This window comes from Mus caroli, unplaced genomic scaffold (genome assembly GCF_978045245.1).
Source record: "Mus caroli unplaced genomic scaffold, Mus_caroli_1 scaffold_8, whole genome shotgun sequence".
NCBI lineage: Eukaryota > Metazoa > Chordata > Mammalia > Rodentia > Muridae > Mus > Mus caroli.
In genome coordinates this window covers 111,259,402-111,285,872 of record NW_028227263.1, presented here as the reverse complement: position 1 = coordinate 111,285,872, position 26,471 = coordinate 111,259,402, and the positions used below count along the sequence as shown (strand labels likewise).

At 43.1% G+C, this 26,471-nt stretch overlaps 1 protein-coding gene across 3 annotated transcripts in view; it reads right to left on the bottom strand.

Moving 5' to 3' along the window:
* The window catches only part of Tdrd12 (tudor domain containing 12), an 84,423-nt gene that overhangs the window by 26,668 nt on the left and 31,284 nt on the right, over positions 1-26,471 (bottom strand). For 2 of the 3 annotated variants that reach the window (XM_021169021.3, XM_021169020.3), the window contains exons 8-20: positions 22,109-22,203; positions 21,261-21,337; positions 18,325-18,405; positions 11,281-11,341; positions 10,840-10,947; positions 6,781-6,966; positions 4,989-5,145; positions 4,436-4,563; positions 3,346-3,537; positions 2,971-3,099; positions 2,222-2,339; positions 1,405-1,544; positions 1,036-1,256 (exon numbers count right to left, since the gene is read on the bottom strand). In XM_021169021.3, coding sequence (XP_021024680.1) covers positions 1,036-1,256; positions 1,405-1,544; positions 2,222-2,339; positions 2,971-3,099; positions 3,346-3,537; positions 4,436-4,563; positions 4,989-5,145; positions 6,781-6,966; positions 10,840-10,947; positions 11,281-11,341; positions 18,325-18,405; positions 21,261-21,337; positions 22,109-22,203 — 1,693 coding nt within the window. Of the gene's footprint in view, positions 1-1,035; positions 1,257-1,404; positions 1,545-2,221; positions 2,340-2,970; positions 3,100-3,345; positions 3,538-4,435; positions 4,564-4,988; positions 5,146-6,780; positions 6,967-10,707; positions 10,948-11,280; positions 11,342-18,324; positions 18,406-21,260; positions 21,338-22,108; positions 22,204-26,471 lie in introns of those variants that run through there. The other variant, XM_085841878.1, reaches the window with a different exon arrangement.

Below are 26,471 nucleotides of genomic sequence, written 5' to 3'. Positions count from 1 at the left end.
AAAGAGAAAAAGGAAGGAAGAAAGAAAGAAGTAAGACAGAGGCGGCCGGCCGCCATGAGAGGAGATGAACCATGAGAACGTGGCCAGGAGAAACAGCATATGACAAGGGACATAAATTAGAAGAGCTCCAAACCTGCCTAGTCTAGGCTTATGGCTTATAAATAAAAATACCTGGATTGTATGTCTTTTATATGGGCTAACTAGGATCATAAATTCATCCCATATGTTAAGACAGGAAATTCATCCCATATGTCTCCAGGAAACTGACCTGCAGCTACAATCAGAAAAGTTTTATTGCAAACCTGTAAATGCTAAGCATCTAGTGTGAAAAGGGCACTAACAGTGCAAATGTAAGAAGAGCTCCTCCACTCTTTCATCAACCCTGCATGAACTCAAAGAACAGAGCTCTTTATTATTCCTTGAGACATTTTTATTTTTTAAATTTAGTGGGTTTTTTTTTTTATGTGTATGGACATTTTGCCTGCATATATGTCTATGCACACATGCATGCCTACTGCCCAAAATGGTCAGAAGAGAGCACTGGGTCCTCTGAAACTGAAGTAACAGATAACTGTGAGCTGTCACTGGGGTGCTAAGAATCCAACCTGGGTCCCCTGGAAGAGCAGCCAATGCTCTTAACTGCTGGGCCATCTCTCCAGCCCCACACATCATGATAATCTACAACAAAGACCAATTAACCTCTAAGACACAAGCCTCTCTTTCACTATGTCACACAAAAGACTACACACATATTCCCTAAAAAACATACAAGAGAACGTTCAGAGCAGCACAGTACATAATAGCCCCACCTGCAAACTGCCACAGGCCCATTAACTAAAAGTAGAAACAAGCCGGGCGTGGTGGCGCCCGCCTTTAATCCCAGCACTCGGGAGGGAGGCAGAGGCAGAGGCAGAGGCAGGTGGGTCTCTGAGCTGACACAGGGAGATAGGCATATGAGAGTTACATCAAGGAGCAAGTTTATTACCTATGAATTTCAATGCATGCCACCACTCAATTTAAAAAGCACTGACTTACTTGCAAAAGCCAAAAGCTTTAAGATATGGACAAAGAGGTCTTCTGGCCTTCTTATCTTCTTTGGCTTCCAGGACCCCTGCTGTAAACTCATACAGCTCTGATGGAATTTTGGCATCTGCTCGCTCCAAGTATCGCAGGACACCAACAGCATGGCTTGCATTCCTCTCCGTCAGCAGCAAGACAGATTTAGTTTTCTTATCTCCCTGCTCTGCAGGTGAACCCTTAAAATTAGGGGTGAATAAAAGAAGCAGATCATCCATACCAATCTGATCTCACTCAATAAAGCTTTGTAGGGTCTAAATTTGCTAGTAGGTATGTACACACACACACACACAGTGCAGCAAGAAATATAATAAAAAACGATCAAACCTGTTCAGTTAAACTCTGAAAATGATCAGACATGCAATACAGGCGTCCACCAAATATTTTTGGTGAGGAAGGAAAGCTGAAGTGAATCACGCACGTGGCATCGGTGATGGCCAGGAGTGGTATGCAGTCATCTGTTAAGGCTGGAGAAAAGAACTTCCCTAAGTTCCCATAAATGGATGTTTCTGCGTGAACTCTGATAATCAGGTTAAGTACCCACACTGTACCATGTTTCTGTACTACATTTTGCTTCCTTATTTGAGGTGAGGGACTGAAGTCAGGCCTCATACCTGCTATGCAAAAGCTCAACCACTAATCTACACAGAGTCTGCATCACACTTTTAATATGCAAAGTACTATCTTCCTCCCCCCCAACCCCTGCAAAATGCTATAGCATACTGATAAAATTCCAGAGGACAGTAGCCTCTCTTTTAGCTTGAAAAATTCCTTCCTCTAGCATAAATCAGGCTATTCATAGAGTTTTCCCTTGCTCTGTACATCTTGACCTTTGTATTTCTGTTATTAACCTTAATATCATTACAGATGTGTACATGAATAGATGGATAAACAGACAGATATAGCAGACCAACATATGGTGCTTTCTACATAGGTGACCCAAACTGCAACTCCAGCAAGAACTCTGCCTGCTAAGCTGAGAGCCCTGAGGTACCTAAATTCACCTTTTAAGAAGGAAATTAATTTTCATTTTAGATTGAATTCTGAAACCTTAAAAATTATGAGATGTCCGAATATGAGAACTATAAAGGAAGGAATGATCGCTCTTGCCCAGCCTTGTCTGAATAGAAACTAAAGTACTTACTTAACACAATGTGGGAGCCAGGGCTTAACTTCTTCTTCCACTGCTCCAAAATACTTTTTAAATTAAAAGTCATCTCTTTATGCATTTTCAAGCAAAATATTGAATTGCTTTCTACTACCTAAAGATGAAACCAAAGTCATCAGTTCACCACCACGCCCATGTAAGCCCAGCCAATGGGTCTACTGGTAACTACTAGGGTCAAGTTTGGACTCACAGCACAAGCATAAACCATCCCCAAGGCTCTACAGTTTCCATCTAAAGATCTGCTTTAAGTGAAATACTATTTGCCAAGCTACTTCTCTTTTAGATAACATGAGTCTCTATGCACATGTACACGTGTGTATATCTACATCAGATATGTGTGTTACCCTTAATGAGGCCCTTTAAGCTGTATGCTGTAGCTTATTATGATGGAAAGAAAGACATGGTGCTTAGTTTTTCATTTTGTATTTGGCTTTGTTTCTATATTTTAGCATGGCTATTTATAGAATTAGATCCAATAGGATAAATCTCACAACCAATGTGTTTGGCTCTTCTTCCTACGATGTAGATGATCTTCCTGGTTTTCTCACAAGTACTGATGCTCACGTGTTTTCACCAACCAAAGCTTGCACACTTCATCTGACATGGCCACACAAAACTGCTCCTCCTCCAGAGCCTGTGCTACACTGTGAGACTGGATCTCCCTACCGCTCTCTGCTCTGGCTCCCACCAATGGTGGAGATGTCCCAGTGTGAGGGCAGGCTTACCTTACATACAATCTCTGTCTCTGCTACAGAACAGGTGAAGATCAAGGTCTTCTGGGCCTGACTTGGAACAAAGTCAAGAACTTGGAGTAAAGTAGAGGTCTTCTCACACTCCAGGCACAGATGCACTACCTGCCAATGGACACAGGGACAGGTGGTTTCTGAGGTGTCACAGCATTGGAGCTGCACTTCTCCTAGAAAGATTAGATTTGTAATAGGAAAACATGCAAAGGGAATGAGTACAATGAAACTCATGTTTACAAATTTGAGGAAGAAACCATAGTGATCATCTAACATATTGCTCTTTTAAATAATATGCATGAGACTGTGGGTATAGACATGTGTTCTTACTGATATACAGCAGCCCTTCCCCATCACCTGCTGAACACTGCCATAGAGGGCAGCCTCCTCCAAGGCGGTGATCACGACGTAAGGATCCTTCATGAACTCTCTGACTAGATGGTCTATGTGTCTGTTCCAGTGAACACCCACGGCTACAATCTGGTGGGGTGCAGACTCCCGCTCCTCCACTTCAACGTTTTTTTTAAAGTTATCTAATATGGCAAACATCTGAAAAATTAGTAAATTTAATCTTTGTTTCAAAATAGAGTAAAGGATTAGCTAGAACACGGAATTCAGGGACTTTCTAGCTGATGTTTTTAGTGTGTTGACTTAAAGGAAAAAGGAAAAAAAATGTTTTCAAAAGAAGGAAATGCATAGTCAATCAATAAACACTGTAACATTCCACTGGGATGGAATTAAGCCACAAGCAGCATCTTGGTTATAATGTTTATGACAAGGGCTTAGCATGCTTATGTTAAAGACTTTAAAACTCACTTATGGAAAGATGACCCCATCAAATAAAAACAACCAAATAACACATAGATGAATAGATGAATTTGCATTAATTTTCATTCTTACTAGCCAAGGAAATAGGAACTAAGCAAATAGGAACCTGCTGTTTACCAGTTGGTATGGAAAACAAAGCAAAATACAAGGTAGGCCCTAGTTTCTGCAGGGCAGATAAGCAGTGTGCACGGTGTGATGGCATGCTGCCGACAGCAACAGACTGTCTACTGCTCAGACAGGCAATGATGCAAAGCTGATCATCTAAGAACTAGCTTGGAAATGTACTCTAAGACTTCAAAGGAGACACACAGTCACTAAGAGGCAAAGCCTGACCCTTACCTAAGGCTAGCATCACTCACAAAAATATTGTTCTTGGTTAGCTTGTCAGCTTCTAACAAATGCTTCAAAAAACTCAGAGAATATGGCTCAGCAGGAGAACATTTTCCTAGCATGCACAAGGCACAGGTTTAAAATAAGCTGTTGCAAGCAATAACAATCATGCTACAGAATAGTATATTAACTACAAGTTTACATTTTAATCAGTGAAGAGCTGCCACACCTCAGAAACATTCACACTATTATACTGAACAGCAGCAGACACCCAGGTGCCCATACTCACTTGCTCATTAGCTTCAAAGAACAGCACGTGCACTTCATCCAGAACCAGGTGGCAGAGTCTAAGGAATAACAAGCTTCGGTACGTAAGAAGTCTCAAAAGGCTGTGTGGCGTTGTGACAATCACATCACCTACATTTAGAAAAAAACAATGAACATCTTTTAGGTTTTCTACAGGTTTTTCCAATATGTCCTTCACCATGATTTCACTTCCTTCTCAGCAGCCATTTTCTACTGGGTGAGCAAGGCAAGCAAGCCCTGTCCACCCTGTCTGAGCCGGCATATATGACCACACCCCCAGCTGCCAGGGCTCCGCTTGCCTGAAAGGCAGATTTCCTCAGCCCTGTGCTCAGCATCTGGCAGTGAATGTTCGGTAGCATATGACAACTGAATGAAATCATGCAGTTTCCTCAGAAATTTGAGTCAAGACCAAACCTTCACCACTGATACCCATTGGTAACTAGGAAGACCAATGGCTAGCCACTGAGGTCCCAGCTGCTTAGGCAAGCTCACTGACTTCTGCAAAGAAAACCAAACAGCTTGGAAAGGATGCTTACACCCCCTTGGAAGCTTCATATTTTTGGCTTCATCTTTGTGAAGTCCAATTGTTAATAACACAGGATGAAGAGGCCTGGAGGACATGCTATAGTCTCCCAATAACTCAAAAATAAACTGAGCCTTTTTCCACCCAGGACACACGATGACTGCAAGAGGCTGCAAAGACAAACAGATTCAAATGATTTTGGACAGTTGTTAGGAATCAAACACAGTATATGTGAAACATCCAGACCATCTCCTGGCACAGACTAAGCCTTTAGCTATTGTCATCATACAGATGAGCAGAGCTATCATTTCACTAGAGTGGGTTTACAAACACTGAACTAGTTCTTAAGCTGAGCTAACACACTCCCTAAGTCTTTTAAACCTTAATATACTCTTACAGGTAGGGCCAATTATTCTTCATTCCACAGGGTAAGAGTCTGAGGAACAGAGGTGAAGTCACTCCTCAAGGCTGCACAGCTAATACATCAGCAAGAAACTAAGAACCCAGAAGCTTGGCTCCATTTCCTGCTCCTAAGCACTAGGATGGATGAATGGCTTGAAAGAGCCATCGCCTCTTCCCTAGGAGAGTGCCTTCTGAGCTCAGCTCTCCATCAGCCCACAGACTCCCCAGGTGGCCTGCCTGCCAACACTTAATGGGCATTATGTTTCATACTGAGATGAGCCTAGTCTCCTCCTTCCTCTAGGAAGGTCCAGCCAAGTGCCAACTTCTCCACAGGCCTGAAAGCAGGCTGCCCATGAAGGGAGGCAAGGAGAAAACAGGAGACACAGAAGTAAGGGCTAGATGTCACAGCTGGGGCCCTGCCTCAGCACAAAATGGCACTCCCACTATCAGCTGGGCTCAGGTACTTGCTAACCTAATTTAGGAGTGTAAATACATAGTCAATGCATAGCCAGTATAAATTTCAAAGATAAATCATCATACTGCATGCATGGTAGGATTAGGAAAAACAAACAACAAAAACACAAAACCCAGTATGCTTAAACTCTGAGCACGCATCCTTGTCACACGTGCTTTATGGTGCATGGTGGGTCCTTCTGTACTGCATCTTTTGTGCCACGTTCTGGGATGAACATTTTATAACAACTGTTCTCTAGATAGCCAAAACCCAGTGAAGCACTACCCACCACCAGTTTGTCCTTATGTCCCATTTCGCTCCTTTCATAACCATGGGGAAAGATTACTAAACATTGTGGTGTGCTACCAATCACAGCATGGAGAATTACAACAGAAAAGGAACTTCTAATCACATACTCACCACTGGTCAGTTAAGCCAGCAGCCCCCCATGCACCAATGTTCTCATGTGACACAGTCACAAGATATGGCCTGACCATCTCATGCGGCTGCGGTGACAATTCTATGAATTATGCTGAGATCATTTTACAGACTCTGTATTCAACTCTAAAAGCCACGACTCGAGGGTCCAGCTGGGGCCCATGGATGGGCCACAGAAGAGTCACCAGGGACTTTGTGACACAAATAATACTAAGAAAGCAAAGGCTACTTTTAATAATTCAGATTTATCTGTTCAAATACAGTCTTAATGTGTATCCCAGGCTAACCTCAAATCCACTATGTAGCTCAGGCTGGCCTCAAACTTGTAATCCTATGCCTCAGATATTGGAAAAACAGGCCTGTGCCACCAAGCCAGGCTGATAATTCAGCTTCTATTTTATTGGTTTGGGAAATTTTGAGTAATATAATCTTTTTTTTTTAACCAAACAAACATGGATGTGTCATTTGAAAACAAACATTTAATCCATTTCAAAAATGATCTCCAACTTACTCCATTTCTACTTGGTAATGACTTGTAGCAGCCCCCCATCTGCAAAATCGTAAGCAGCGGTGGCAGGTACAACAAGGGGTCATTCCCACAGTGAGAAATGACAACCATATCACAGCCACGTGCAATAGGAGGCCAGGAGTAAGATGCGGTGTGGCTGGGTCCTGGGAACTTGTTTCTTTGAAGAGCCTACAGAGAAGATGGTGGGGTGGGGGGGGGGGGGAAGAGGAGAAAAGAAAGACATAAATGACAGAGAAAACCTTCCATCTCAGAGCTCCATGCACCTCACTGTCACCAGTAGGACACACATGGCTTATTCTGGTATTCTCCCAAGACCTAATATGAATTCTGTTTGCATGGATGCTTCTTCCCAAGTATCAAGTCCCTATTTTAAAACTATTGGTTCTCTGAACCTATTAAAAGGTCTACTGAGTAGCCAGCCCCAACCAGATGACTAAAGCATACTGTAACAAGGCTTTGTCTCCTAGTCCCTCAATAATCTGTCAGCCCATCTGCCTCATTTGTAAAACTATTCCTCATTTGATTTTTGAGACAGGATCTTGCCAGGCTAGCCCCAGACCTTTTTTCCCATATGAATGGGTGTTCCGGCTGCATGTGTTGCTTGTGCACCATGTTCATGTCAGAAGAGGGTCACAAGATCCACTGGAATTGGACAATTCTGAGCCACCATGTGGGTGCTGCAACCCAAACTGGGTCTTCTGCAAGAGCAACAAGTGCTCTAGACTGTAGAGCCAGCCCCAAACTCTTCATCCTCTTGCCACAGCTTCCACAGGTGCTGGGATTATAGACACAAGCCACCTTACCTACCTTAATCTTTTAAAAACACATGCTTTTATTGGCATATTATTCTCTTCACCTATCACTAAAACCAGAATGTTTCAGAAGTCTGCGACCAAAAGTACAATTTCCCAAAAAGATACTGAATTTTCTATGCTACCCTCCTTCCCAAAGCCCTGAGCTTCCAGCTGAGCTGAGGGGCCATGTCGTCGCAGCTTGTTCCTCTGCCTGCAGCTCACTGATCTTCTTTCTTGACACTCTTGTGGAAAAGAGACTTCAGTAGTTTTTGGACATGGGATAGAGGAAGTACATTTTCTTGAGATTTTAAAAACCTGAAAACCTATTTCTCCCCACACAGTTCACTGAGAACCCAAGTATAGACCTGTTTGTAGGGCTGGAATGACCAAATGCTCAAGTCCAAGAACCCTACAGCAACTGGGTACAAGTCTGAGGTCATTCTGAACCTGACCTCTGGTGGGATTATTTCTTCCATAGCAACTTTCATGACCTCTGTATCTGAGTTCAGACAGGTCAAAGCCATGTGCTTATCTAAAGTCTGTCCATTTGTGCTAGTTAGGGACTGTCAACATGGGAATTCATGTCACTTGGGTCCACAAAATGTTCACTGTCCCTCCTCGGAGAACCTCCTTTTATCTAGCCATCTGATTTTTCAGACCTTAAGTTAAACTCAAGACTTTATATTCTTTCATCTTTGTTCTCTCCATTCACTTGATCTTCATACCTCACACCTGCTGCTTATCAAGATGCTTTTGTTACTTCTTTCTCTTTGGTTTCTCAATGTTCCTGTCCTTCAACTTTGTGTGTGTTGAGAGGGTTTCATATAACTCTAACTGTCCATGAATTGTTCTTCCTGCTTCTAACCTCCCAAGAACTGCGATTGCAGGTATAAACTACATCAGTTCCCCGTTTAAAGTCTAGGTCTGGTCCTTTTCTTCTTGTACATTAGGCCATGAATCCACAGGGAACAGATCCAGCAGCTCAGCTCTTCTGTTAGCTCTTACAAAGTACTTCTCTGGCTGGTGTAGGCAGGAGCCCCAGCTGAACCCAGATGCACTCATCTCTGGCTTCCTTTGCCCCTTATTTTCCTGTACATGTTTCAGTCAGCTCTCTAGAATGTATGTTCAATCAAGACACATACTGATTCTCTTGACATGAACCATGCTTGTTTACAACAATGCCAATAGCATGCCAAGTGGATTGCTGTGGTAATATTCATGGAGCATTCCCTTATGAACAGTACCCCTTCCCTTGATGCCTTCAACATCAGCCTTCCTGTAGATTTGGAGATGTGGTCACAGCACAGCTGCTTCCTTGCTTGAGACCTGAAGAACATCAGTGAGTGAGTAACAGCTAGGGACACAGCCAGCAAGCAAGGGTTCCTCCTCTCCCTTTGTGTTTGTCACTATGTTCAATTATGGCAAGATCCTGGTCCAGCTGAAAGGAAGTCCCTGCACCCAAAAGCAGAAACACAAACAAAAAAACCTTGTTGCTGTTAAATGGATGCAATATCTTCTTGTATCTCTGGGAATAGTTTCTTTGTTAGAAATCAAGTCTCATTATGCTGCCCATGCCGACTCCAAAGTCCTGAGCTCAAGGAATCCTGTGTTCCAGCCTCCCGAGTCGCTGGGAGTGCAGGCCCATAGATTTGCACCCATTGATACCTACTTTCTCGCAGTCTCTACTCCCTGCACAGAGTTTGCTTTGGTTTCTCCTTTCTTAGGTGAAGGGTTGTCGTCAGAATGTCTACAGTCAGCAGTTGGTTCACACTGAAGAGAGACACTGTCCTGACAAGCAGATCAGATGATGAGGCAAATCCTGTCATCACGAATCCTAACACTGCAGGAAGACAGGCTGGCAGGCAGGCAATTTTGACTGGGACAGTTTTAAACGGTATGAAACTCTCTCCAGAAAGTGACTCTAGTTATCTCCCACTTAGAATAATACACACTGGTAGGGCACATTCAAGAAATAGACTTGAACCCCACTAACTCCCCCCCAACCCAAAAAGAACAAACAAACACAAACAAACAAAAAAGCTTCTAATTCCAGATTTTTGGAGACAAAGGCTGGAGGATCTCTGTGAGTTCAAGACCAGCCTGGTCTACAGAGTGAGTTCCAGGACACAGAGAAACCCTGTCCCAGGAAACAAACCCAAAATGACAACAACAAAAATCAATCAACAAGCAGATGTTGGCTGTTTCCTGCCTTCTTACACGCTGTAAAATCTCTTCCCTACTTAAGGCCTCACAACCTCCTCTCATTCTGTTCACTCTTGTGGTTTGAGTTTCTATTATACAAAAACAAATCTTAGCTTTTTCTTCAAAATCAGGAAGGAGACATAAGTATGTACAACTGATTTACCAAAAGACAGTCTCTAGGTTGTAGTGGAATTTTTGAAAAGGACGGGCAAACAAACAACTGTCACAACAGTCCTAGAAATGTGTTCTAACCTCCCTCCAAAGCCCATCTGAAAATTTTCTTCAGAAAAGCTGGGTGGTGGTGGCACACACCTTTAGTCCCATTACTCAGGATGCAGACAGAAGCTGGCAGTTCTGAGTTCAAGGCCAGCCTGGTATACAGTGAGTTCCAGAACAGTCAGGACTACACAGAGAAATTGTGGAGAGAGAGAGAGAGAGAGAGAGAGAGAGAGAGAGAGAGAGAGAGAGAGAGAGAGAGAGAGAGAAAGGAAAGGAAGGAAAGAAAAAAGAAAACTTACTTCAGAACAGGATCAACTGTTGCACAATGGGCTTTTCTATAAAAAAAATTAATCTTCTGGGAAGTTTCAAATACATGAGAAATAAATCACAAAATATTTTAAGAGAATTTCAGAAGCAATTTCAGGGGCTGGTGAGATGGCTCAGTGGGTAAGAGCACCCGACTGCTCTTCCGAAGGTCCAGAGTTCAAATCCCAGCAACCACATGGTGGCTCACAACCATCCGCAACTAGATCTGGCGCCCTCTTCTGGAGTGTCTGAAGACAGCTACAGTGTACTTATATATAATAAATAAATCTTTAAAAAAAAAAAAAAAGAATTCTGCAATGTAGCCTTAGAAGTGTTTATTTAAAATCCTCCTATGGGATTGGGGTATGGTTCAGTGATGAATGCATGCCCAGGATGTGCAAAGCCCTGGATTCCATCCCTGTCACTCTTAGAACAGAACAGACAAAGCAAAACAAAGCAACACTCTGTGTTGGAAAGGGCTGGCATGTTCTCAGGAGTCTGGCTTTAAGAACATGTTCACCTTCTTCAGGTCCGCCGACAGAGGTGATTTCTCCAGGGTTAGGCAGGGCTCGATCCTGTTCCGGAGCACCACCCCAGGCTGCAGTGTGCCCAGCTTCACCTTCTGCAACTAACCAGCAAGACATTAGACAACAACAGCCAGGCCTTCCTTCAGTAGGCAGAAGAGTATTAAGGACTTTACCAAGAAGAAAACGGTGTTTTCTTGTAGATCATAGTGTAAACACCTAGGAATACATGCTTACTGGAAAACATACACAACCACCCAAATTAAAGATCATTTGTTCCCCTAATAAAACACAGGCACTACAGCAGTGGCTCTCTACATTCTCCAAAAGCCATGACTTGGGGAAAACCCACCTAAGGCAGCCTGAAGGGAGAAAGGAGTGTTAATACCACTAGGGGTTTCTCTGCTTTCATCTTCTATTCTTAGAGTCTGTAATACCTGGTGCAGGTCAGAGGTCCCATCAGCTCTCAAAGGATCAGGATTTAGAAACTGCAGTAATCTGTAAAACAGTTTAAAGGACAACTGGAAGAAGTAAGTAGTTAACATTTCTCCCAGGGCAATCCTGCTTAACTCTTCCCCTGTGAAGGGAGACACAGTTGGAAAACACTGTGCTCTGTCTTGCTAGCTTTACTACCATGCAAGGACAATGGGGGTCACACCAGTTTCCTGTATCCCATTCAAAACCTGGGCTGGCATATGGGCTGCTACCCCTATAACCAATGTCCTACACAGTGTTTAAAAAGGGGCCCAGCTGTCGGGCGGTGGTGGTGCACGCCTTTAATCCCAGCACTCGGGAGGCAGAGGCAGGTGGATTTCTGAGTTCGAGGCCAGCCTGGTCTACAAAGTGAGTTCCAGGACAGCCAGGGCTACACAGAGAAACCCTGTCTCGAAAAAACAAAGGGGGGGGGCAGCTAAAGTCAAAACCACTGGTCTAATTATCAGATTTATTTTGTAGTCGGAAAATACAAGATGAGGACTTGTACTCTGCTAATGCAAAAAAGAAGTAATTTGAAAGTGCTTTTCTTTATACCCAGACCCACTCACTCCTCAATATGGGTAAGGACTGGTGAGAGCAGCAGAGAAGTCACACTATTCTCTGAGAAGTGTGGTGGTCACATAGTGAACCACATTCTTTCCTGAAACCCCATTCATGCCTACAGACTTTTTTTTATGTGTGTGTGATTGTTGTTTTTGTTTTTTCGGTTGTTTGTTTGGTTGTTTGGGGTATTGTTTTGTTTTGTTTTGTTTTCAGGACAGGGTTTCTCTATGCATCCCTGGCTGGCCTGGAACTTGGTAAGCAGACCAGGCTAGCTTCAAACTCACAGAGATCTGCCTGCCTCTGCCTCCTGAATGCTGAGATTAAAGGCATGCACCAACACTGCTTGACTCAATTTTTTTTAATGCAAAAGCTACAAGACCTTCCTCTCTCTCAGCCGATGAGTAAATGAAATGTGCAATGGAACGCTGCTCAGACGCAGTTGGGCTGCAGCAGAGTGGAGTCTATACACTAAAGAACCCTGGTTGGCTCACTAGGCCCTAGAATACAGCAGTGAGAAAAGCCTCTGCCCTTAGGAAGACAAAAAGAACAGAAATGCAGCATCAAGACTAGCAACAATACATCCCAACACGATTAGTGCCATTAAGAAAACTGAACAATTTACACCCTGGTGAGTTGAATGGGGTCTCTTGTCTGAGCTGAAATGACTCAAGATAACCAAAGCACGCAAAGCCCATCCCAACATTGCTAACAGTTCCTAAACCCTGGAAACCTGGATCCCACTACAAAACCTGCAGGCAGCTCGACAGGTTAGAGAGCATCCCTTCCAGATAGCTCATCTGTCTCTGATTCTGCCAGGCAGCGTTGCTGGTTTGAGGGAGTCTCTCAGAAGAAGTCACATATATGAAAAGGGACATGACACCACGGTTCATCTTAACTTCCAACTTGATTGGTTTGAGAAAATCCTAGGACATTAATAAAGCACAACCCTGGTGTGCCTAGAAGGCATTATGATGCAATCAGCATATTGCACTGCAACTGATGGTAGAGAAACCCTAAATGTGGGTAATACTCTCCTGTTGGCTAGAGGCACACCAGTACAGCAGGTATGTGATCTCTCACGCTGTCTTACTCACTGAAAGGCAAGCCATCCACTCTCCTACACCCATACCAGATATTTTAACCTATTATCAAAGTAGTCCCCAGTACATCTAGTCTCAGTGTTAAAATCTTTTTTCAAAATAATGCTACAGATTTTCAAAATCAGCCACTACCAACAAGCCTCTGTGGAATCTCACCTCCCATATCCCCAGGTTGGCTGATGAAGGTGGTAAGAAGCTTTAACTATACTCTAGGCCCAACATGAAGCTCTTGGTCTCTTCAGAGGCCCCCCGAGGAACAGAGTAGGCTCTCAACTCAACACCTAAAACCCCTAAAGAGATCTGTCTGCTATGTTGCAGCTCCTCACAGACTAAAACCTTCATTTTGGAGGAACGCAGAAGACACAGGCAGTTGAAAGAAGACACAGAGGAGTTGAAACAGTAGGAAGGAAGCTCCAGGACACAAAACTTTTATAGGCAGAGGAAACCAAAGGGAGTTTTCTGGGAAGCAGAAATACTCCATCTTTCAGGAACACTCCTTAAATTCAGAAAGTAAACAACTCAAAGGCTTCAGAAATCCCCCAAAGTTGTCAGATACACTACGCTCCCCTCCTCAAGCATATGTAAGTTGTATGGATTGCTGAGACGCTCTCTAACCTGTCGAGCTACCTGCAGGTTTTGTAGTGGGATCCAGGTTTCCAGGGTTTAGGAACTGTTAGCAATGCTGGGATGGGCTTTGCGTGATTTGGTTGTCTTGAGTCATTTCAGCTCAGACAGGAGACCCCATTCAACTCACCAGGTTGTAAAAGTTGGATTTTGTTTTTATCTATATTATGTCTGTTGTTGGTTTCCTGGCTGAAGTAAACGGTTATTGGTCCATGCCTCCCCAGGAATAGTGAGTGGCATACAACACTGCTGTATGGATCTCTACTCTGCCTATGGATCCCACATACTTCTATCACCCACAACAAAAGAACGGGTGGCATGCAGTTCAGAATGGGTATGATGGCCTACTATTGGGTGATGGAGTGATGTGAAGGGCATGGGTCTAAGAAACACATCTGGCTGAACATTAGCATGACAAACAGGAAATGAAGCCATGACCTCCAACTGAGAAGGCTGGCTGGGTCCCTCAAAGGCAGGAATCTTGTAGGAAAAGGCATCTTTTAGTCTTCCTTCATTACTCTAACCAGAAACAGTGCGCATAGCTCCACAAGCCTTCAGACAGTGATGCTGATCCTAGGTACTCCTTTTCTGGTTATGGGGGATGGTAACTTGGGTTACTACCACTGTGATAAAACACTAACCAAAAGCAACTTGGAAAGGAAAGGGCTTATTTTTATTTGGCTTACACAACCCATGTCATAGTCTTTGAGGGAAAGCAAGGTAGGAACCTGGAGGCATGAACTAAAGCAGAAGCCATGAAAGTGCTACTTGCTGCATTCCCTTGATGAAGGCTGACTCCTTGTGGATATATTCTCGAAGACCTTGTACATCATCTCAAGCTCCAAGAACCTGATGCAGCAAGCAGCTCAGTTGTGTTGTTTGGCACCTCTTGGGGTGTTTTATGGCTTCTATACAGAGGACTTCATGTCCTAGGAGTAGTGTCTTCTGGAAATATCTTTTGCCCTAGTTCTTCCTCTTTTCAAAGGCGAGTCTGGTTGATGGAGGCAGTATCTCTTACTCTTTCAGGATTTTCACTGACAGCTGGCAGCTTCTTGAGCACGTGTGGTTCAAAGCTCTGCCAGAGATTTGCTGAGAATTGGATGGCACCCTGTACTTTTCTTCTTTGAAATGCAACTCTCAGTTTGAGCGGAAGCTCTGGCAATCTGTTGGTAGGGCTTCTTGGCTCACTCCATTTGGATAACTGCTCATAAAGCTCCTCTTGCTAACTGTGGCCACCTTTCTTAAATTACACAGCTGCTTGATTGGTAATATCATTCACTATGGTTGGCTCAATCAGAGTGCTTCAGGGCCATTTCAAATCTTTCTTCTTGGTCATATCATTGCCTAACTCTTTTTTCCTTTAGTACCTCTTCTTAGATCATTTGGGAGGAAATAGGGTTGGGGGACACTGTGGTTTCTCCCTCTTCATTCGTACTGTTTAGATGAGCCCTGGGGAGTACATGGAGAATGGCTATGATCTGGTGACCTCACAGTTGCATGCCAAGACTAGATGGTCTGCTTTGTAGTTTTGCTATTAGTAGGTAGGATCCCTGAGCAGTGTCTTATACTGAAATCACATTCTAACTTTGGTATGGGTTAGGCATGTTGAAGGCTATGTAAATTTCCTCTCTGCTAATCACCATTCCCATTGTGGTTTTTTTGTTTTTGTTTTTTTTTTGGGGTGGGTGGGGTTTTTTTGTTTTTTGTTTTTTCGAGACAGGGTTTCTCTGTGTAGCCCTGGCTGTCCTGGAACTCACTTTGTAGACCAGGCTGACCTGGAACTCAGAAATCCGCCTGCCTCTGCCTCTAGAGTGCCGGGATTAAAGGCGTGTGCCACCACGCCTGGCTCCCTTTGTGTTTTGTAATTTGAGATTTATCTGGTTTTTTTCTTTATGTTTATGTGTGGTATGTATGTGTGTATATGTATGTGTGTGTTTGAATTTGTGGGGAGGCTGAGGTTGGTAACAGGAATTGTCTTTGAGGCATGATCTCTCAGCCAAACCCACAGCTCACCAATTGAGGTAGTCACAAAGCCAGCTTGCACCAGGAACTCCATATTTCCATCTTTTGAGGCTGGAATTAAAGGAGCACTACCATGTCCATTCAGCATTTACATGGGTTCTGAGAATCCAAGTTTCTACACTCTCGCTTGCATGGTAATTGCTTTATTGCTCAGCCATTTCCCCAACCCATTTTGTGTGTTAAAAAACATTTCATAACTTTTAAAAACATTTATGTGCATGTGCATACATGTAAGTATACAGGTATAATTTAGTAGACAGTTGGTAGAAGTTGCTTTTCTCCTTCTACCATGTGGGTCTTAGGGACCCAACTCAGACTGGCAGCAAGAAACTCTGTTTGCTGAAACATCTCACCAGTCCTAAGCCTTTAAAAATATACATGTAGCAGGGGAGTGGTGGTGCATGCCTTTAATCCCAGCACTCAGGATGCAGAGACAAGGGGATCTCTGTGAGTTCCAGGTCAGCCTGGTCTACAGAGTGAGTTCCAGGATAGCCAGAGCTATATACAGCTATTCTGTCCCCAAAACATAAAACCAAGCCAAACAAACAAAACCTCTACAAGTATGATTTTTGTGTGTGTACGTCCATGCAGGTGTGGAAGTCAAAGAACTACTTGAGGTAGTCAGTTTTTCCATCCATATAGGAGCTGGGATTGAACTCATGATTAGGTTTGGTGTTAAGCACCTTTACCCAGTGAGCCATCTTACCTGCCACACGCTCTGTTTCAAGTCATCCTCACAGGGCTTATGGATTCAAGAGCTACTATTTTTCATGAATAGTCCCTTTTTCAGTTGGGTTTTAGGTCAATGGTTTTGAAATAATCTTTGAAAGTCTTCTGGTAGTTTCCTTTCCTGGCATAGGCTACAGGGTGATTACTATAGATAGAGTCCAGGATTCTAGGGATCTGGTTTAACAGCCTTGGAGTAGCATGGTAAGGTGTCACTGATGTCACTGGTACTCAGTGCCTTATTGCCTGTGCTGGATAGCTTTATGTCAGCTTGACACGAGCAAGATTTATCAAAAAGGAGGGAATCTCAGTTGAGAAAAATGTCTCCATAAGATCTGGCTATAGGGCATTTTCTTAATCAGTGATTGATGGGGGAGGACTAACCCATTTTGGGTGATGCCACCCCTAGGTTGGTGGTCCTGGGTTCTATAAGAAAGCAGTCTATGACCAATCTATGGTGAGCAAGCCACTAAGCAGTACCCCTCCTCAGTTTTCTGCATCAGCTCCTGCATCCAGGCAGCAGCCTGTTTTAAGTTTCTGTCCTGACTTCTTTCAATGATGGACTAGAATGTGGAAGTGTAGGAACCCAAATAAACCAAACCTTTCCTTCCCAGCTTGCTTTTGGCCACACAATAGAAATACTATATCTAGGACACGGATTTTCTTCAGCTCCCTGGAATGTACAGCAGATAACAAACAACTGTTGTATCTTTTTCCTTCAGTTGGGACCAAGCAAGGAGCACTTAGCAAGACAGGAGGTAAGACAAGGCTTTATGAGACATGAAAATAATAGAGTTTGTCAGGATTCACTCAATTATAAGTTCAAACTAAATTATAATAAAAAAATTCTTTGTTCCAAAGAAAATAATCACGTATATTAGCAAAAATGTTAACCACTAAACAGGAGAGTTTCTCTGGGAGGGGATGCCAACATTAGAAGTATTAATCACGAGGCTCACGGTGAGCCCCACACGAGCCTTCAACATTCTTGACTCCTGTACACTGAGAGGCTTGTACTAGTCAGAGGCCATACAGGACATAGGGTGTTTCTGGAAGCTGGCTAAGCAACCTCACAGTGATAAAGAACAGTGAGACAGCACAGACACAAACTATTGTAAGCTGTGAGTCTGGTAACTACAGAGCAGTCAGTTACCAAGATGTAACTATTTAAGCTGGTAGCATCTAGTATAAAAAAATTCAGAGGGGCTGGAGAGATGGCTCAGTGGTCAAGAGCACTAACTGCTCTTCCACTGGTCCTGAGTTCAATTCCCAGTAACCACATGGAGGCTCACAAACATCTGTAATGGTATCTGATGTCCTCTTCTGGTGTGTCTTAAGAGAGCAACAGTGTACTCACATACATAGAATAAATAATTTTTTGTTGTTTTTTTGTGTTTTTTTTTTTTGTTTTTTGTTTTTCGTGACAGGGTTTCTCTGTGTAGCCCTGGCTGTCCTGGAACTCACTCTGTAGACCACGCTGGCCTCAAACTCAGAAATCCGCCTGTCTCTGCCTCCCAAAAATCAGAGCATGGGTATGAACCAGTTTGTGAATTAAACAAGAATAAAATAACATTACTTTGCTGTGGGAGAGGAGGAGGTGGACCCATTTAACATCAGCAAACTGGGAAGGAAAGCAAGCACCACCCATCAAAATGAATAGCGGTAAGATGGATAAGACTGTAGCTAGCACTGTTTAAACCCTGCCCACCTCCCTGCAGGAATCCGGCAAGGATGATCCCTTCCACAAGAATGATGGGGATTTAACCTGACCACCCTGGCAGAGTTTACAAACCTACAGGGGACTTCCTGAATATTTACTGTTTTATGGGAATGGAGGTTTGAAGTCAACAACATTAAAGGTAAATTTGTGCTTATCATTTTATACAATTATTTCAATAAACAATTCAAGTCAGGGAAAAGAAAAACCAAGCAAACGAACTAATTCAGCCCAAACAAAAAACCCAGCCTTACTTTACACAGCCGTTCTTCTCGTCACAGTCTTTCTTTTCAGTCAACCGCCGTGGCTTCTCATTCGGCTTCTGGCTAGACCCACTGGAAACCAAAACACATTAAGAGATTTATTCACAAGTTAATACAGGCAATCCCCAATGCTATTGGTTGCCCACTAGAACCTAGATCATAAGACCCTGCTGCTGAGAAAACCACATGCCTCCACTGCAAGACACAGAAAAATTGTTGGGGGTCGGGGTCCTGTCCTTGTCTGTGTGCCCTGCCCACCCCTTTAGCAGGAGTAGCTGCTAAAGAAATAAAAACAGAAACCAAACAACAACAGTAACAAAAACAAAATAAAACAAACAACAACAAAACCAAAAACCCACAAAACCTAACAAAACAAAACAAAAAGCTCCTAAACTCAAACAGAGTGAAATCCCTGGTGGAAGGAAGAAGCCAGAAAGCAGCAGGCAGCCTCCAAGGACTGCTGTAGTAGCCAGGAACGACCAGGAGTTTCCTTACTAGTTCCCTATTCCTGCAAAGGCAGCCGCCTGGGAACCTGTCTTCTCCCTCCACCAGGTCTACATCTCTTTCCTGGTGGTCCTATTTCTCATCTCCTCACATCCAACCAATCAGGAGCAAGAGGTAGTTATATAAATTCAGTGTGCTGGGGCTTCAAAGTCAGAGCTGCTTAGGATCTTACAGAAGAAGAGGAGAAGACCCCACAGCCTAGCCCCAGGCACCCCTGTTCCCAGCTGGCTCGCTCATCAGTCTGTCTTCAAGACTAGCCAGGTACAGACTGAGTAAGGCTGCAACCCTGAGCTACCAGCCCTCGGGACTCATTCCTGCCGCAGCCTCTAACACTCACTGCCCTCTGCAGGGCTGTGGAAGCAAGGTCTTCCCTGAAGCTGCTTTCTGCTTCCAAAACCCACTACTTCAGATTTCAGCCACTCCGTCTTCCTGATCTGTAGCTTCAGAGATTCCTGGCTTTAAGACCTGCTATTCTAGAGACCTGATGGAGACAGAAAACGGGTCCTCCTGCTCCTCCTGAGCTAGCATCCCAAGGCTCTCTGGGAGCCTCAGAGTTGTAATACTTACCCCAACTGCACTGTCTCTTGGCTAGCATCTCTTGCTACTGAGAGTTTAAATGTTTCATTTAAATTTGACATGGCACTCTCTTTTACGTTGTTTTATCCTGTTTAAAGCAGTTAGACTTGAACTGACAACATACTTTCCTGTTTATATTTCTGCAGTCTCCCTAAACCATCCTTGGAGGAATATGTGACAGAAGAACAAATCCTACTCACTGCTTCAAAACAAGGCTGGGACTGGGCGGCAAATTTTATCCAAATTGTTGAACCCACAAAGATAACAATTTTCTGGGGAGTTTGTAAAAAGTAGTGGTAAGGAAGCACTTAGCCTACCTAGACACGCTTCTGTGAGAACAGGGCTCAGCACTGACTATGAATCCATGCTGTGCTGGCCATAGCCTCTCTGCTACTGAAACTGGTTTACTTCTACAATTAGAAACTGAGTACCAAAGCAACTGAGCTCTGGAAACAGGACTTTCAAGGCCCTTCCTCTATCAGGCTGAGGATAGCCTAGATGCTGAACTGCACAGCAAATGTATCAAAACTCCTAATCAAGACCCCTCTGGCATATCAAAGAAATGAGAGGCAGGGCCCTTCTTCAGTCTGAGGAATTCTAGTTGTTTTTCTGTCTCTCTGTTTTCTTCTAGTCCTGCTCCAAGACCATATTCAATGTCAGTAATTCTAACCCTATCAGCAATGTGTCCTAAATTCCAGAAGAAAATCCATCACTGAACTCAGAGGAAATGTGAGCCTGTGATCCGTGTAAAGGGGGAATCTCCACCATCTTATTCCTGCTGCTGATTTGTTCCCTAAGTGACCTAAACAAAGCACACAGCAATTTTCCCCAGAACTCCCAGTCTAGCCTGACGGACCTGGAGAAGAGTACCTGGAATGCTGAGTGTATGTGTAACTTCTCTACTGATGCTGGAGACTAAGGACAGCCCCAGGCTGAGCACATGTACACCAGCCATGCAGCCACTCCCCACAGTCCTGGAAAGAGCTGGCACTGCAGCTCCACAGAGAGCTTGAGACAGCTCTCCTGTGGTTTCTTTGATGTTACCATGTGCATCTTAACGAGGACAGGGGCACAGTCAGAGACTTTGGAGAATACGAGAACTATTCTTGACTTTCTCCAACTTTGTACGCTGCTAAGCTGTGCTTGCTGTGGCCTGTGCTTACTCACCCTGAACAGCCACTGTGCTGTTCATGGGGTGAGCCTTATGATACAGCTGTATCCAACTAGGCAGCAAAGGGACTCTAGACCCACGATCAGTTTTCGGTCCACTGTGTTGTCAGCTAACCAGTTGTTACATAAGATTTTTTTCCTTTAAAGTAGAGTGTTTTGAGCCAGACTTTCCCAGACCACCCTGTTGTTTGGGTGGTGGGGTTGGGGAGCAGGGATCCTAGGCTATCATCAACCTTCTACATACTTACTGACCATGTGACCTTTTGTATTTGTGGCCTCCACATGCACTCAACTAACCAGACTGGAAATTATTTGGTAAAAACAAACTGCCTGTATTAATCGTGGAGACTTCTTTCTTTGACATTATTCCCTAAATAATACCATATTAACAACTATTTATATAGTATTTACATTGCATTAGATATTAGAAGTCATTTAGAGATGACTTAAAATATACTTGAGAATGTAAGCAGATTTTATGTAAATTTCATCACACTTTTAAATCTGGATTTGAGTATATAGAATTTGATACTTTTAGTAGTTCTAGAACTAAGCCTCCCCAACTCCACACCGTAATATGAAGGGATGACTATGTAAGACTGTATACTGTCCTAAGGTTCAGTCACCTTATCCAAGTGTTTTAAAGGGAGGTTTTCAATGCAATGTTCAAATCATACCTTCCTGATGGAACATCTGGATCAGCATATATGGTTATGCCTCTTTTTGTTGGCCAGTACACAGAAGATTCAATACACTGTAAGAACAGAACCAAGGAGGGAGAGAGAGGAAGGTAGAAAGAGGTAGGGGGGAAGGGGAAAGGAAGAAGAAAAAGGCACACTTTTAAGATTTAGTTAGTTAGTTAGTTAGTTAGTTAGTTAGTTAGTTTTTCGAGACAGGGTTTCTCTGTATAGTTCTGGCTGTCCTGGAACTCACTCTGTAGACCAGGCTGGCCCCGAACTCAGAAATCCGCCTGCCTCTGCCTCCAGAGTGCTGGGATTAAAGGCGTGCGCCACCATGCCCGGCAAGATTTATAATTTTTGGAACCAAAATACAATGCAAATTATTTTCATCAACAATCATTCAAGAAGTTTTTATGCACACACAGACATGGAGAGTCCAAGCTGGATGGTTATGCTGTCACATAATCATTAGATTCAAATGGCAAACAGCAGGCAACTGGCACTTCATACGAGTGTTTAAAATGTCTACAACTGCTTTCATTTATCTTTTGTCAGAAGAACTGTAAGACACATTAGAACTGAAATTAATTATTTGACTGTCCCCAAGTGCAAAAAGCTGAGCGAGCATAAGCTAGGTTGCTACTTTTACAGATAGGTTACTACTCACCTGAAACCAAAGCTTGTCAAGGAGGAGCCGGTTACCTCTCCAGCAAACAAACAGACAAACTACATTTTTCCATAGATAAACTACTCTGGGGATTTCTAAATACAAAGCACACACTTTGCTAGTCACAGGGTAAGTCCATCATGGGAGCTTTATACTCAGTGGGCATTAAACATACAACCTTGTCCATGTGCTTTAAGGGGAGGCTCTGCTGCTTCTTCTCAAGCATCATTTCAGGCGAGTCTGTCAAGGAATCCTTATAGTTTACAGCTTTACCTGTGAAATAAAGATAGTGACAAAAAGCTACCTTAAAAACTAGTTATGTAAAATAGGGCAAAAATAATAAAATCACTGTTATACAGATTCAATACGAGAATTATCAAACAGATTTCATATTAAACTTGTAGCAATTAAAGTTAAGAATCAAATAGGGCAAAAATAATAAAATCACTGTTATACAGATTCAATACAAGAATTATCAAACAGATTTCATATTAAACTTGTAGCAATTAAAGTTAAGAATCTTGCATTGAAAAAAAAAAAAAAAGAATCTTGCTTTGGAGCTGGGCGTGGTGGCGCACACCATTAATCCCAGCACTCAGGAGGCGAGGCAGAGGCAGAGAGGCAGAGAGGCAGAGAAGCAGAGAGGCAGAGAGGCAGAGAGGCAGAGAGGCAGAGAGGCAGAGAGGCAGAGAGGCAGAGAGGCAGAGAGGCAGAGAGGCAGAGAGGCAGAGAGGCAGAGAGGCAGAGAGGCAGAGAGGCAGAGAGGCAGAGAGGCAGAGAGGCAGGCGGATTTCTGAGTTCAAAGCCAGCCTGGTCTACAAAGTGAGTTCCTCGAGAGCCAGAGCTACACAGAGAAACCCTGTTTCGAAAAACCAAAAAAAAAAAAAAAAAAAAAAAAAAAAATCTTGCTTTGGGACTGACAAAATGGCTCATCAGGTAAAGGCACTTGCTGCCAAGTCTGATGACCTGAGATTGAGCCCTGGTCCTACATGCAGGAAGAGAGAACTGTTTTAAGCCGATCTCTGACCTCCACAAGCATTCCGTGGTCTATATCTGCCCACTCACATATACATGTGCATGCTAAATGAATGAAATTTTAAAAGATCTTATTCCAATCATTTTTAAAAATTGTTGTAGATAGTTCAACCTATTAAGAATAAAAATAATTTGCTCAACTTGGCAGACTACACTTTCCAAAGGAGGCCCACATTATGTCTCCAACACAAGCTCTTCCTACAATATACAGGACACCCCCCCCCCCCCCCCCGCCGCACCAAAGAAAAGCCAAAGCCCTAAACTGAGATCAAATTTCCAAGAAGCAAGATATTTGGGAATTGCCAAAGAAAAGCACTGCCCCTGTCCCAGAACTCCTGGAGACTGCAGAAGTAAAGCAGCCAGCTAGTTGCAGAGACAACTGGACCCTGCAGTTTCAAACACAGCTCTTTAAGGCAAACAACTAACTTCCCATTCTTTCCCTAACAAAACCCCTTCCCTCCTCCCTATCCTCAGCTACAGCAACCCCACCTTGAAGCATATAATCTGCATGGTTACTGTGTTGCTGGGTCCTATGCCAGATCTCAGAGACCACGTCTCTGGTTAATTAATGCTATTCTACCTGTTGAGGGTATCTAGACTCTTCTTTTCTTTCTTTCCACAAACTTAATTCTTATGCAATGTAACTGACTCTCCCCAAGGGACAGGGTCTACCCTGGCATGGTGGCTTATGCCTTTAATCCCAGCACTCAGAGGCAGAGGTATCTCTATGAGTTGGAGGCCAGCTACATTCTAAGAAGTAGCAAAGTATCCACACTTTGGTCTTCCTTCTTCTTGAGTTTCATGTGTTTTGCAAATTGTTTCTTGGGAAGTCTAAGTTTCTGGGCTAATAGCCACTTACCAGTGAGTGCAAATCATGAGTGTTCTTTTGTGATTGGGTTACCTCACTCAGGATGATATCCTGAGATTCCACCTCACACCAGTCAGAATGGGTAAGGTGACAGCAGATGCTGGCGAGGATGTGGAGAAAGAGGGACACTCCTCCATTGCTGGTGGAATTGCAAGCTTGTACAACCACTCTGGAAATCAGTCTGGTGGTTCATCAGAAAACTGGACATAGTACTACCAGATGATCCAACAGTTCCTCTCCTGGTCATCTACCCAGAAGAGGTTCCAACTTGTAATAAGGACACATGCTCCACTATGTTCATAGCAGCCTTATTTGTAATAGCCAGAAGCTGGAAAGAACCCAGATGTCCCTCAACAGAGGACTGGATACAGAAAATGTGGTACATTTACACAATGGAGTACTACTCAGCTATTAAAAACAATGACTTCATGAAATTCCTAGGCAAATGGATGCATCTGGAGGATGTCATCCTGAGTGAGCTTTACATGCCTTTTTAAATTTAGGTTTCACAGATTTAGTGGAAAAGATCACAAATGATCTATACCTGCATCTGTTCTGTGCTGAAGATATCTACATTATTTGATCTCCTAGTAAGATATTTAAAGGATTAATAATTAGGTTTCCTTGAATAGAGGAGTGCTTATGTTTAGCTTATGGTATAACATATAGAAGAAACATTACAAGTTTATAATACAATAGTGAGTTCTAGGAAAGCCAAGGCTACACAGAATAACCCTGTCTCAAAATAACAACAACAACAGCCCCTCAAAAAACCAAAACCAACCAAACAAACAAAAATAGGGGAGGGGGGCTCATAGACAGGATCTATATTCCTAATCCATAGACTGGGATAGAAAATTCCAGTGGCAAAGCAAACAGAAGAAAAAAAACTGTTTACAGAGAAACATGGAAGAACTATGAAATAACTGCAAAATATATCAGTCTGAGTCAGTTTTCTTAAAAAACAGAAATTAATTTTCTGGGCTGGAGAGATGGCTCAGCAGTTAAGAGTACTGGCTGCTCTTCCAGAGGTCCTGGGTTCAATTCCTAGTATCCACATGGCAGTTTGCACCTGTCTGTACCTCCAGTTCCCTGGGATTCAACACCCTCACACACACATACATGCAGGTAAAACACTAATGCACATAAAATTAAAAATAATAAATTATTAATCAAAAAAGAAAATAAATTAATTTTCCTATAGTTCCGGATGCTGCAAATCCAAGATCAAAGTGTTGGCCAATGTGGGTCCTAGAGTGCTATCTTCCTGGTGTGCAGAGAGCTACCTTCTCATTAAGTGCTGAGGAGAAAGCCCTCTGCTTCTCCTCTGCTGAGGGCTCTGTATCTAATCAGAGCAGGTCCACGCTTACGGCATCACTGAGTAATTCTGCTCATAAACACCTGTGTGCAGACACAGCCTCACTGCGGGGCAGGACTGCAGCTTATACATTCTGAGGACACAGAATTTAGCCCACAGCACAAGCAACAAAATTGCTAAGGCTCTAGCTTAGCAGGTGGAAAAAGGGAGATGAAGAGAAAGAAGGAAGAGGAAGGGAAGAAGGGATGTGATTACTGACCCGCAGATACTGAAAGGCTGATAACAGATATTCCCTACATGTTTATAAGCATGTCAAGATATTTAAAGATAGTGCAATGGGCAACTCTATGCTCACAATTTGATCATCTACATCAGTGGTTCCCAACCTTCCTAATGCTGTGACCCTTTAATATAGTTCCTTGTGTTGCAGTAACACCCAGCCATACAATGATATTGTTGCTACTTCATATCTGTAATTTAGCTACTGTTATAAATCTGACACCTATCACAGGACCCACAGGTTGAAAACCACTGTTCTAGATAAAACAATTTTTGTTTGTTTGTTTTTCTGAGACAGTGTTTCTCTGTGTAGCTCTGGCTGTCCTGGAACTCTGTAGACCAGGCTGGCCTCGAACTCAGAAATCCACCTGCCTCTGCCTCCCAAGTGCTGGGATTAAAGGTGTGCGCCACCACACCCAGCTCTAAAACAATTTTTTTTAAATTATACTTCTGTAAAATTCCCAAACAAAACAAAACTAGGCAACAAGGATAGATGTATCTTGAAGAAATTGAACTAATAATTAATAACATACCAAAGGTACTAAATCGAGATGGGTCTACCGAACATTTAAGGAAGACACAATACCAACACTCAGTCTCCTTCAGAAGTCAGAAGCAAAGGAAACATTTCCTAGCTCATCCTACAAGACCCTCACTATCCTTATGCCTAAACTAGAAAATGGCATTTCAAGACAATGAAGGACCATCATGTCTTATGAAAATCATATGCAAAATCCCTTAAAAACGATGACAAATCAAATCAAGCACTGTAGACAGGATGTCACTAAAAGAATGGAAAACAAGGGCTGGTGAGATGGCTCAGTGGGTAAGAGCACCCGACTGCTCTTCCGAAGGTCCAGAGTTCAAATCCCAGCAACCACATGGTGGCTCACAACCACCCGAAATGAGATCTGGCGTCCTCTTCTGGTGTGTCTGAAGTCAGCTACAGTGTACTTACATATAATAAATAAATAAATCTTTAAAAAAAAAAAAAGAATGGAAAACAAGCCATACACTAGAAGGAAATAACTGCAAACAGGA